A 12456-nucleotide genomic window follows, 5' to 3' on the forward strand; every position below is an offset into this window, starting at 1 on the left:
TTTGACCGAGTGTGGCATCATGGAGCCCTGGCAAAACTGGAGTCACTGGGGAGGTGGGGGGGGGGGCGGTTTGGAACTCCACTGGTTGGAATCATACTTCGCACACACAGGAAGATAGTTGTGGTTGTTGGAGTCCCATCATCTCAATCCCAGGACATCGCTGCAGGAGTTGGTCAGGGCAACGTCCAAGGCCCAACCATCCACAGCTCACATCTCAACACGCCCACATCCCATGATAGAATAGAGAAAGGTGGATGTAAAAGTTGGCACAGCCAATGTTGAGTAAAGAGTGCGGGGAGCGAAAGAGTCCTCCCTGATGCCCTGCTGAGGAGGAGGAGGAGGAGTAGAGGGGGGAGGGCAATATTTATCCCGCAACCAACATCACTGAGAAACCGATGACCTGGATCATTGTCACACTGCTGTTCGTGGGATCTTGCTGTGCAAACGCCAGCTTCCGCATCTCCTGCAATACAACGTTGGCTACGCATTCCAGAACAAAAAAAAAACCAAACTGGACATCGTTGTCACCCCGCAAAGGCTTCGGCGGGGGGGGGGGGGGGTGGGGGGTGGGGGCGAGGCGGCGAAGGGCGGGCGCTACACCAATACAAACCTTTCTTTCGGGACCTTGTCCTGTGAGTTTTAGGTGCTGACCATTCCCTCCCCAGTGGCAGCTGTCCGAAGGCAATGGAAGGGATGGGATATGGGGGGGGGGGGGGGGGTTTAAAAAGGAAGTGATTGGATTTCCAGCATTTTTCAGTCCCTATACTACAACAACAACAACAACAACAACCACGACGAATGGGTTATAAAATGGGTTCGATTCCTTTCAAGGGGGAGGGGAGGGGGGGGGGATGGTGCGGGCGAAGGAAAATTAAAGGGGGCCCCAAGGAGGAGGGGGTGGGGGGAGGTTTGCCATCATTTCGGTCCTGGGACCGAAATCACTTCCGGGTAGGGCGCTGCGGCTTTAAGGGCGGGTGTCGCTTTAAGGGGCCGCGGTTCCTCTTTCTCTCTCTCTCCCTCTCTCTCTCTCTCTCTTTTCCCTTTTCTCGGATCTCACGGGTTTTTGGTCGCGATTAGGATGGACGCCGGGACCCAGGGCTCGTTGCCGTCGCCATTTTGAGGGTTGTGAAGAAGTTTTTTTGTGTGTTTGGGGAGGGAGGAGGAGGAGGAGGAGGAAGAGAGAGAGGGGACAGAGCGAGAGAGAGAATCTCTTTTTTTTTGTGTGGTTTGTTTTGTTTTTATTTTTTTATTTTGTTATTGTTGCCGGGGCCTCCGGGGGATCTGATCCCTCTGCTGCATCCGACTCTCCTTCTGGCTGCCCTTCTGTAGAAGTTGGTTCCCTTTTTCCTCCCTCCCCCTTCTCCTCTTTCTTACCCACCCCCCCTTCAATCCCCCTGTCCCTACCCCCCTCCCTCTTCCCCCCTCCCTCCTTCCCCCCTCCCTCCTTCCCTCCTTCCTTTCCTCCCTCCTTTCACCCTCCTTTCCTCCCTCCTTTCACCCTCCCTCCCTCCCCTCCTTTCACCCTCCCTCCCTCCCCTCCTTTCACCCTCCCTCCCTCCCCTCCTTTCACCCTCCCTCCCTCCCCTCCTTTCACCCTCCCTCCCTCCCCTCCTTTCACCCTCCCTCCCTCCCCTCCTTTCACCCTCCCTCCCTCCCCTCCTTTCACCCTCCCTCCCTCCCCTCCTTTCACCCTCCCTCCCTCCCCTCCTTTCACCCTCCCTCCCTCTCCTCCTTTCACCCTCCCTCCCTCCCCTCCTTTCACCCTCCCTCCCTCCCCTCCTTTCACCCTCCCTCCCTCCCCTCCTTTCACCCTCCCTCCCTCCCCTCCTTTCTCCCTCCCTCCCCTCCTTTCACCCTCCCTCCCCTCCTTTCACCCTCCCTCCCCTCCTTTCACCCCTTCCTCCCCTCCTTTCACCCCTTCCTCCCCAGTCGGGTCTATCTCTCTCACTCCTTCCTGGTCTCCATTACATGCTTTGTGCCTGAATATATATAGAAAGGAGAGGGAGGAAAGCCAAGTATTTTTTTTCTCTGGAGTTGTTGGGGGTGGGGGGGGTGGGGGGGAGAGAACATTGAATTTTTGGGGTTTTTTTTAATTTAAAAAATAATTTCCGCCGTCGGAAATGGTGAGAAAATGTCGGGCTCTGCGCTGAAACAAGAGCTCAAATTACTGGAGTCGATCTTTCACCAGAGACACGAGAGATTCCGCATCGTGTCCGGCTGCCTGGACGAGATCAGCTGTCAGTTCGTCACCCAGGAGCAGGTCCTGGTCATTCACTGTAACATCACGGTGAGTTTTACCCCCAAAGAGAAAAAAAGGGGGGAAGGTGGTGGTGGTGGGTGAAACTGACGGGTGAAACTTAACTAGCGCCGGGGGGGTGGTAGAGCTAACACCGAGGGAGAGGGAGAGAGAGAGAGAGGCGGTGTGAGGCTAACCCAGAGACCGGGGAGGCTATAAATGAACACAAAAACACACACACACACTCGCCACACACACGCAGGCAGCCTCGGAAAGTAACCAGTGGGTCAGCTACAACGTAGCCAGCAAAACGGCAACATTGTATCTGGAAACGGCAACATTGTATCTGGAAACACAGCGATATTGTGCCTCCGTGGGGCGCGAATGGTAACATTGTATCCGACAACAGTAACCCTCAGAACAATAAACCCCGACGTCTCCCCAGATTTCCCCCTTTTCTGTTCATGTCCTAACAAATCCCTCCTTCACCGTCACTCGGCATCCTTTACAGCCAGGAGGGTTAATGACTAAAAAACCGTGCATCCTTTATTTATTTATTCTCTCTCTCTGTCTCTCGTGTGCAATTTGTTGTTGCCCATTCGGCCTCGGAGAAGAGGCTTTTTCCTGTTTGCGAATCGCTTCTGCAAGCGAGGCTTTGCATTGTCTGTGTGTGTGTGTGTCTCTGTGTGTGTGTGTCTCTGTGTGTGTGTGTCTCTGTGTGTCTGTGTGTGTGTGTGTCTCTTTGTGTCTGTGTGTGTCTCTTTGTGTCTCTGTGTGTGTGTGTGTGTGTGTCTGTGTGTGTGTGTGTCTCTCTGTGTCTGTGTGTCTGTCTCTCTGTGTCTGTCTCTCTGTGTCTGTGTGTGTCTGTCTCTCTGTGTCTGTGTGTGTCTGTCTCTCTGTGTCTGTGTGTGTCTGTCTCTCTGTGTCTGTGTGTGTGTCTCTCTCTGTGTCTGTGTGTGTGTCTCTCTCTGTGTCTGTGTGTGTGTCTCTCTCTGTGTCTGTGTGTGTGTCTCTCTCTGTGTCTGTGTGTGTCTCTCTCTGTGTCTGTGTGTGTCTCTCTCTGTGTCTGTGTGTGTCTCTCTCTGTGTCTGTGTGTGTGTCTCTCTCTGTGTCTGTGTGTGTGTCTCTCTCTGTGTCTGTGTGTGTCTCTCTCTGTGTCTGTGTGTGTCTCTCTCTGTGTCTGTGTGTGTCTCTCTGTGTCTGTGTGTGTCTCTCTGTGTCTGTGTGTGTCTCTGTGTCTGTGTGTGTCTCTCTCTGTGTCTGTGTGTGTGTCTCTCTCTGTGTCTGTGTGTGTCTCTCTCTGTGTCTGTGTGTGTGTGTCTCTCTGTGTCTGTGTGTGTGTCTCTCTGTGTCTGTGTGTGTGTGTCTCTCTGTGTCTGTGTGTGTGTCTCTCTGTGTCTGTGTGTGTGTCTCTCTGTGTCTGTGTGTGTGTCTCTCTGTGTCTGTGTGTGTGTCTCTCTGTGTCTGTGTGTGTGTCTCTCTCTGTGTCTGTGTGTGTCTCTCTCTGTGTCTGTGTGTCTCTCTCTGTGTCTGTGTGTGTGTCTGTGTGTCTCTCTCTGTGTCTGTGTGTGTCTCTCTGTGTCTGTGTGTGTCTCTCTGTGTCTGTGTGTGTCTCTCTGTGTCTGTGTGTGTCTCTCTGTGTCTGTGTGTCTCTCTCTGTGTCTGTGTGTCTCTCTCTGTGTCTGTGTGTCTCTCTCTGTGTCTGTGTCTCTCTCTGTGTCTGTGTGTCTCTCTGTGTCTGTGTGTCTCTCTGTGTCTGTGTGTCTCTCTGTGTCTGTGTGTCTCTCTGTGTCTCTGTCTGTGTGTCTCTGTCTGTGTGTCTCTGTCTGTGTGTCTCTCTGTGTCTGTGTCTGTGTGTGTCTCTCTGTGTCTGTGTCTGTGTGTGTCTCTCTGTGTCTGTGTCTGTGTGTGTCTCTCTGTGTCTGTATCTGTCTGTCTCTCTGTGTCTGTGTGTGTGTCTCTCTGTGTCTCTGTGTGTGTCTCTCTGTGTCTCTGTGTGTGTCTCTCTGTGTCTCTGTGTGTGTGTCTCTCTGTGTCTCTGTGTGTGTGTCTCTCTGTGTCTCTGTGTGTGTCTCTCTGTCTCTGTGTGTGTGTCTCTCTGTCTCTGTGTGTGTGTGTCTCTCTGTCTCTGTGTGTGTGTGTCTCTCTGTCTCTGTGTGTGTGTGTCTCTCTGTCTCTGTGTGTGTGTGTCTCTCTGTCTCTGTGTGTGTGTGTGTCTCTGTCTCTGTGTGTGTGTGTGTCTCTGTCTCTGTGTCTCTCTGTGTCTGTGTCTGTGTGTGTCTCTCTGTGTCTGTGTGTGAGTCTCTGTGTCTGTGTGTGAGTCTCTGTGTCTGTGTGTGAGTCTCTGTGTCTGTGTGTGAGTCTCTGTGTCTGTGTGTGAGTCTCTGTGTCTCTGTGTGAGTCTCTGTGTCTGTGTGAGTCTCTGTGTCTGTGTGTGTGTCTGTGTGTGTGTGTCTCTGTCTATCTCTCTGTCTCTGTGTGTGTGTGTGTGTGTGTCTCTCTCTGTGTATGTGTGTGTGAGAGAGTGTGTGCATAACAAGCCTCAAAGAGAGAGAAAAAAACGAGGCGAGGCCTAAAAGTTTCTGTGCTGAATTGGAGCAGAGCAGTGGGAGGAAACTGGTTCCTGGAGAGCGAGAGGGGACGGAATTGCTGTTTTCTTAAGGCTGTAGCCAAGAATCAGTGGTGCACACATTTGATCGGTTTAGAAAATGTCTCTGTTGAATGCTGAGAGTCTGAGGAGGAGGCTTTGGGGAGTTTACATTGGGCCCAGTTCTGGTGCTTGTAAACAGAGCGGACATCTCCGCTTGTTATCTTGATATCAGCTGAGGCAAGGCCTTCACTTTGTAGCCTAGAGTGATGAATCGTAAGAATAATTGATATTATGAAGTAGACTGAGCTAGCCAGTGCAGCAGCCGCTGTGGTACTGAGGACTTCAGCTTCTCCAGTTTTTCTTGTGATCTGTGTGGACTGATATCTGGGCCGGGGAGGTGGTGTGGTCAGATTTGGACCCCCTCCCCTGGATTTGGGTATGGGGAAACGAGACACATAGGGAGGAAATCCTGCTGCGCACCACCAGCTGACACTCGCGCGTGTGTGTGTGTGTGTGTGTGTGTGGGCCAGACTCTGGTGCAACCCACCCCTGTCCCAGAAGCCAGATTCGGGTCTCTTGCTGAAATGCCACCCCAACCATCAAACTTCAGCTCATCCGAGATTCTGCTGCTGCCCCCGTGTCCCAACTCCCACCGAGTCCCATTCACCCATCACCTGCTGTGCTCACTGACCTACACTGGCTCCTGGTCCAGCAATGCCTTCGTTTTAAAAATCCCCATCCTCCTTTTCAATTTCCACCAGCCCCCACACCCCTCCCTATCTCTGTAACCCCCCCTCCAGCCCCTACACCCCCCCTCCAGCCCCTACACCCCTCCCTATCTCTGTAACCCCCCCTCCAGCCCCTACACCCCTCCCTATCTCTGTAACCCCCCCCTCCAGCCCCTACACCCCTCCCTATCTCTGTAACCCCCCCTCCAGCCCCTACACCCCCCCTCCAGCCCCTACACCCCTCCCTATCTCTGTAACCCCCCCTCCAGCCCCTACACCCCTCCCTATCTCTGTAACCCCCCCTCCAGCCCCTACACCCCTCCCTATCTCTGTAACCCCCCCCTCCAGCCCCTACACCCCTCCCTATCTCTGTAACGCCCCCTCCAGCCCCTACACCCCTCCCTATCTCTGTAACCCCCCCTCCAGCCCCTACACCCCCCCCTCCAGCCCCTACACCCCCCCCTCCAGCCCCTACACCCCTCCCTATCTCTGTAACCCCCCCCTCCAGCCCCTACACCCCTCCCTATCTCTGTAACCCCCTCCTCCAGCCCCTACACCCCTCCCTATCTCTGTAACCCCCCTCCAGCCCCTACACCCCTCCCTATCTCTGTAACCCCCCCCCCCCTCCAGCCCCTACACCCCTCCCTATCTCTGTAACCCCCCCCCTCCAGCCCCTACACCCCTCCCTATCTCTGTAACCCCCCCTCCAGCCCCTACACCCCTCCCTATCTCTGTAACCCCCCCCCCCCAGCCCCTACACCCCTCCCTATCTCTGTAACCCCCCCTCCAGCCCCTACACCCCTCCCTATCTCTGTAACCCCCCCCCTCCAGCCCCTACACCCCTCCCTATCTCTGTAACCTCCTCCAGCACCTACACCCCTCCCTATCTCTGTAACCTCCTCCAGCACCTACACCCCTCCCTATCTCTGTAACCTCCTCCAGCACCTACACCCCTCCCTATCTCTGTAACCCCCCCTCCAGCCCCTACACCCCTCCCTATCTCTGTAACCTCCTCGAGCCCCTACACCCCTCCGAGATCTCTGCGCACCTCCAATTCCGGCCTCTTGCGCATCCCCCGATTCCCATCGCTCCACCATTGGCGGCCGTGCCTTCAGCTGCCTGGGGGGGACCCTGAGCTTTGGAATTCCCTCCCTAAACCTCTGCGCCTCCCTCTCTCTCTCTCTCTCTCTTTCTCTCTTCCTTTAAGATGCTGCTTAAAACCGACCCTTTGGTCGCCTGTCCCTAATATCTCCTTGCGTGGCTCGAGGTCAGATTCTGTCTGATAACGCTCCTGTGAAGCACCTTGGGACATCTTACTATGTTTAAGGTGCTATCTAATTGCAAGTTGTTGGTGAGTTTGGGGGAAAAAGGGGAGGTGGGTTTGGCCTCCCCCCCCCCCGCGCCAATGACAGAGTCTGGACAGGAGCAGAGGGGAAGTTTTGGGAGTGGGGTTCTGGATGCTGCAAGGCCTGGGCCACAGTCTTTCACCGTCCTACCCGGGGGTCTGGAGAGATGTTATGGCGGCCGCGCTTGGGCTGATTGACGCTGTTTGAGTTGATGTTAACAAACCACAAAAAAAAAAGTAGATGGCGTTTCTTGTGGTTTACTCCTCACCTGGATCCTGAGAGTCTGATCTTGAATATTCAAAATATTATAGCAAAGTTGGGGGGAGAGGGAGGAGTTGTCAGATTTATTGGGGAGTTTTTCCTTGACTCCTCCTCCTCATCCCTCATTACTGTAATATCCAGGTTACTCTTTGTGGATAACATGTGGTGGAGTGGGGGACTTTATTATGAAAATTAGGGAAATATTGTTACTTTGAGCAACGCATCAATAATAATTTACTGGCCATAACACTCCAGTATATATTATCTAATAGTGTTACTGGGTGTAACACCATATTATCTAATGCACTGTGTCCCTGGGTGTAACACTATTATCTAATGCACTGTATCCCTGGGTGTAACACTATTATCTAATGCACTGTATCCCCTGGGTGTAACACTATTATCTAATGCACTGTGTCCCTGGGTGTAACACTATTATCTAATGCACTGTATCCCCTGGGTGTAACACTATTATCTAATGCACTGTATCCCTTGGGTGTAACACTATTATCTAATGCACTGTATCCCCTGGGTGTAACACTATTATCTAATGCACTGTGTCCCTGGGTGTAACACTATTATCTAATGCACTGTATCCCTGGGTGTAACACTATTATCTAATGCACTGTATCCCCTGGGTGTAACACTATTATCTAATGCACTGTGTCCCTGGGTGTAACACTATTATCTAATGCACTGTATCCCTGGGTGTAACACTATTATCTAATGCACTGTATCCCCTGGGTGTAACACTATTATCTAATGCACTGTATCCCTGGGTGTAACACTATTATCTAATGCACTGTATCCCCTGGGTGTAACACTATTATCTAATGCACTGTATCCCCTGGGTGTAACACTATTATCTAATGCGCTGTATCCCCTGGGTGTAACACTATTATCTAATGCACTGTATCCCCTGGGTGTAACACTATTATCTAATGCACTGTATCCCTGGGTGTAACACTATTATCTAATGCACTGTATCCCTGGGTGGGACACTATATATTATCTAATGCACTGCATCCCTGGGTGGGACACTATATATTATCTAATGCACTGTATCCCTGGGTGTAACACCATGTTATCTAATGCACTGTATCCCTGGGTGGGACACTATATATTATCTAATGCACTGTGTTCCTGGGTGGGACACTATATATTATCTAATACATTGTGTCCCTGGGTGGGACACTATATATTATCTAATACATTGTGTCCCTGGGTGGGACACTATATATTATCTAATGCACTGTATCCCTGGGTGGGACACTATATATTATCTAATGCACTGTGTCCCTGGGTGGGACACTATATATTATCTAATGCACTGTGTCCCTGGGTGGGACACTATATATTATCTAATGCACTGTATCCCTGGGTGGGACACTATATATTATCTAATGCACTGTATCCCTGGGTGTAACACCATGTTATCTAATACACTGTGTCCTGGGCAGGACACTATATATTATCTAATGCACTGTATCCCTGGGTATGACACAATATATAATACGCTGTGACCTGAGTGTAACATTATATTATAACACCCTGGGTGTAACATATATATTATCTAATACACTGTGTCACTGGGTGTGTTAGATAATAATGTCATATCCGGTGACAGTGTAACACTATATATAATATGCTGCCACTGGGTGTAACACTGAATATCATATAACATGCTGTCACTGGGTATAACACTAAATTATAGAGCACCCTGGGTGTAACACTATATCTAATACACTGCTTTACTGGGTCTAATGCTGTACATTATCCAATGCACTGTCTCACTGGGTCTAACACTGTACATTATCCAATGCACTGTCTCACTGGGTCTAACACTGTACATTATCCAATACACTGTCTCACTGGGTCTAACACTGTATATTATCTCATGCATTGCCTCACTGGGTCTAACTCTGTAGATTATCCAATACACTGCCTCACTGGGTCTAACACTGTACATTATCCAATGCACTGCCTCACTGGGTCTAACACTGTACATTATCCAATATACTGTCTCTCTGTGTCTAACACTACATTATCTAATGCACTGCCTCACTGGGTCTAACACTGTACATTATCTAATACACTGCCTCACTGGGTCTAATACTGTACATTTCATTGGAGCAGAGAAGACTCGGGCGACCTGATCGAGGTGTACAAGGTTATGAGGGGCATGGACAGGGTGGTTCGGGAGCAGCTGTTCCCCTTAGTTGAAGGGTCAGTCATGAGGGTACACAAGTTCAAGGTGAGGGGCAGGAGGTTTAGGGGGGATGTGAGGAAAAACTTTTTTACCCAGAGGGTGGTGACGGTCTGGAATGCGCTGCCTGGGAGGGAGGTGGAGGCAGGTTGCCTCACATCCTTTAAAAAGTACCTGGAGGAGCACTTGGCACCTCATAACGTTCAAGGCTATGGGCCAAGTGCTGGTAAATTGGATTAGGTAGGTAGGTCAGGTGTTTCTCACGTGTCAGTGCAGACTCGATGGGCCGAAGGGCTTCTTCTGCACTGAGAGATTCTATGATTATCCAATTTCACACTGCCTCACTAGGTCTAACACTGTACATTATCTAATACACTGTCACTGGCTGTAACACTATATATAATATGCTGCCACTGGGTGTAACACTATATATAATATGCTGTCACTGGGTGTAACACTATATATAATATGCTGTCACTGGGTGTAACACTATATATAATATGCTGTCACTGGCTGTAACACTATATATAATATGCTGACACTGGGTGTAACACTATATATATAATATGCTGTCACTGGCTGTAACACTATATATAATATGCTGACACTGGGTGTAACACTATATATATAATATGCTGTCACTGGCTGTAACACTATATATAATATGCTGACACTGGGTGTAACACTATATATAATATGCTGACACTGGGTGTAACACTATATATATAATATGCTGTCACTGGCTGTAACATTATATATAATATGCTGACACTGGGTATAACACTATACATATATATAATATGCTGTCACTGGCTGTAACACTATATATAATATGCTGACACTGGGTGTAACACTATATATAATACGCTGTCACTGGGTGTAACACTATATATAATATGCTGTCACTGGGTGTAACACTATATATAATATGCTGTCACTGGGTGTAACACTATATATAATACGCTGTCACTGGGTGTAACACTATATATAATACGCTGTCACTGGGTGTAACACTATATATAATATGCTGTCACTGGGTTTAACACTATATATAATATGCTGTCACTGGGTGTAACACTATATAGAATATGCTGTCACTGGGTGTAACACTATATAGAATATGCTGTCACTGGCTGTAACACTATATATAATATGCTGTCACTGGCTGTAACACTATATATAATATGCTGCCACTGGCTGTAACACTATATATAATATGCTGTCACTGGCTGTAACACTATATATAATATGCTGTCACTGGGTGTAACACTATATATATATAATATGCTGTCACTGGGTGTAACACTATATATATATAATATGCTGACACTGGGTGTAACACTATATATATAAAATATGCTGACACTGGGTGTAACACTATATATATAAAATATGCTGACACTGGGTGTAACACTATATATATAAAATATGCTGTCACTGGCTGTAACACTATATATAATATGCTGTCACTGGCTGTAACACTATATATAACATGCTGTCACTGGCTGTAACACTATATATAACACACTGTCACTGGCTGTAACACTATATATAACACACTGTCACTGGGCATTATCTAACTTCACACTGCATGTTACTGGGTATATATACATACCAGGTATAACAGCAATGGCGTAGTGGTATTGTCACTGGACCAGTAGTCCAGAGGCCCAGGGTAATGACCTGGGTTCGATCCCAATTACAGCAAATGGTGGAATTTGAATTAAATAAAAACCCAGAATTAAAAGTCTGATGATGACCTGTAAGTGTCGCATTCACTGACACCCTGGTCTGGCCGACATGTGACTCTTAAATGCCGTCTGAAATGGCCAGCTGAAATGGCCAGCCCGAACCACTACAGAGTCTAAAAGGAATGAAACCGGACAGAACCCTTGGCATCAGCCTAGGTACTGGAAAGCCAGCTCTCCTTGTGCAAAAGTTGGGAGAGCTGTCTCACAGACTAGTCAAGCACCAGCCTGACATGGCCATTCTCACGGAATCGTACCTTACAATGTCCCAGACACCACCGTCGCCATCCCTGGGTATGTCCTGTCCCACCAGACAGACCCAGCAGAGGTGGGGGGGGACAGCGGTATACAGTCGGGAGGGAGTCCTCTACATCGACTCCGGACCCCGTGACATCTCACAGGTCAAACACAGGCAAGGATTACCACACACCGCACCCCTCAGCTGATGAGTCAGTGCTCCTCCATGTTGAACGCTGCTTGGAGGTGGCAAGGGTGCAGATTGTACTCTGGGTGGGGCAAGAGTGGCTCGGTAGCACGACTACTGGCTAAAGGACATAGCTGCTAGACTGGGTCTGCAGCAGGCGGTGAGGGAACCAACAAGCATCGATCTCATCCTCACCAACCTGCCTGCCGCAGATATATCTGTCCATGACAATATCAGTAGGAGTGACCATCGCTCAGCCCTTGTGGGGATGCAGTCCCACCTTCACATTGAGGATACCCTCCATCATGTCGAGTGACACTACCACCGTGCTAAATGCGACAGATTTCAAACAAATCTAGCAACTCAAGTCTGGGCATCCATGAGGCGCTGTGGGCCAGCAGCAGAATTGTACTCGAACACAATCTGTAACTTCATGGTCCGGCATATCCCCCACTCTACCATTACCATCAAGCCAGGGGATCAACCCCTGGTTCAATGAAGAGTGCAGGAGGGCATGTCAGGAGCAGCACCAGGCATACCTAAACATGAGGTGTCAACCTGGTGAAGCTATAACACAGGACAAACAGCATAAGCAGCAAGTGATAGACAGACAGAGCTAAGCGATCCTACAACCAATGGATCCGATCTAAGCTCTGCAGCCCCGCCACATCCAGTTGTGAATGGACGTGAACGATTAAACAACTCACTGGAGGAGGAGGTTCCACAAATACCCCCATCCTCATTGATGGAGGAGCCCAGCACATCAGTGCATAAGACAAGGCTGAAGTATTCGCAACAATCTTCAGCCAGAAGTGCCGAGTGGATGATCCATCTCTGCCTCCTCCAGAGGTCCCCAGCATCACAGCTAGCAGTCTGCAGCCAATTTGATTCACTCCATGTGATATCAAGAAACAGCT

The 12456-nt window shown here is 49.6% G+C and overlaps 1 protein-coding gene across 3 annotated transcripts in view; it reads left to right on the forward strand.

Annotated features, from left to right (window-relative positions):
* Window positions 1-1796: 1796 nt before the first annotated feature.
* Window positions 1797-12456, forward strand: part of LOC144672288 (ubiquitin-conjugating enzyme E2 Q1) — a 58627-nt gene continuing 47967 nt past the window's right edge. For 2 of the 3 annotated variants that reach the window (XM_078534138.1, XM_078534139.1), the window contains exon 1: window positions 2090-2287. In XM_078534138.1, coding sequence (XP_078390264.1) covers window positions 2132-2287 — 156 coding nt within the window. In that variant the 5' untranslated portion in view covers window positions 2090-2131. Of the gene's footprint in view, window positions 2288-12456 lie in introns of all 3 variants that reach the window. The other variant, XM_078534137.1, reaches the window with a different exon arrangement.

Source organism: Cetorhinus maximus, chromosome 36, assembly GCF_964194155.1.
Source record: "Cetorhinus maximus chromosome 36, sCetMax3.hap1.1, whole genome shotgun sequence".
Classification (NCBI taxonomy): domain Eukaryota; kingdom Metazoa; phylum Chordata; class Chondrichthyes; order Lamniformes; family Cetorhinidae; genus Cetorhinus; species Cetorhinus maximus.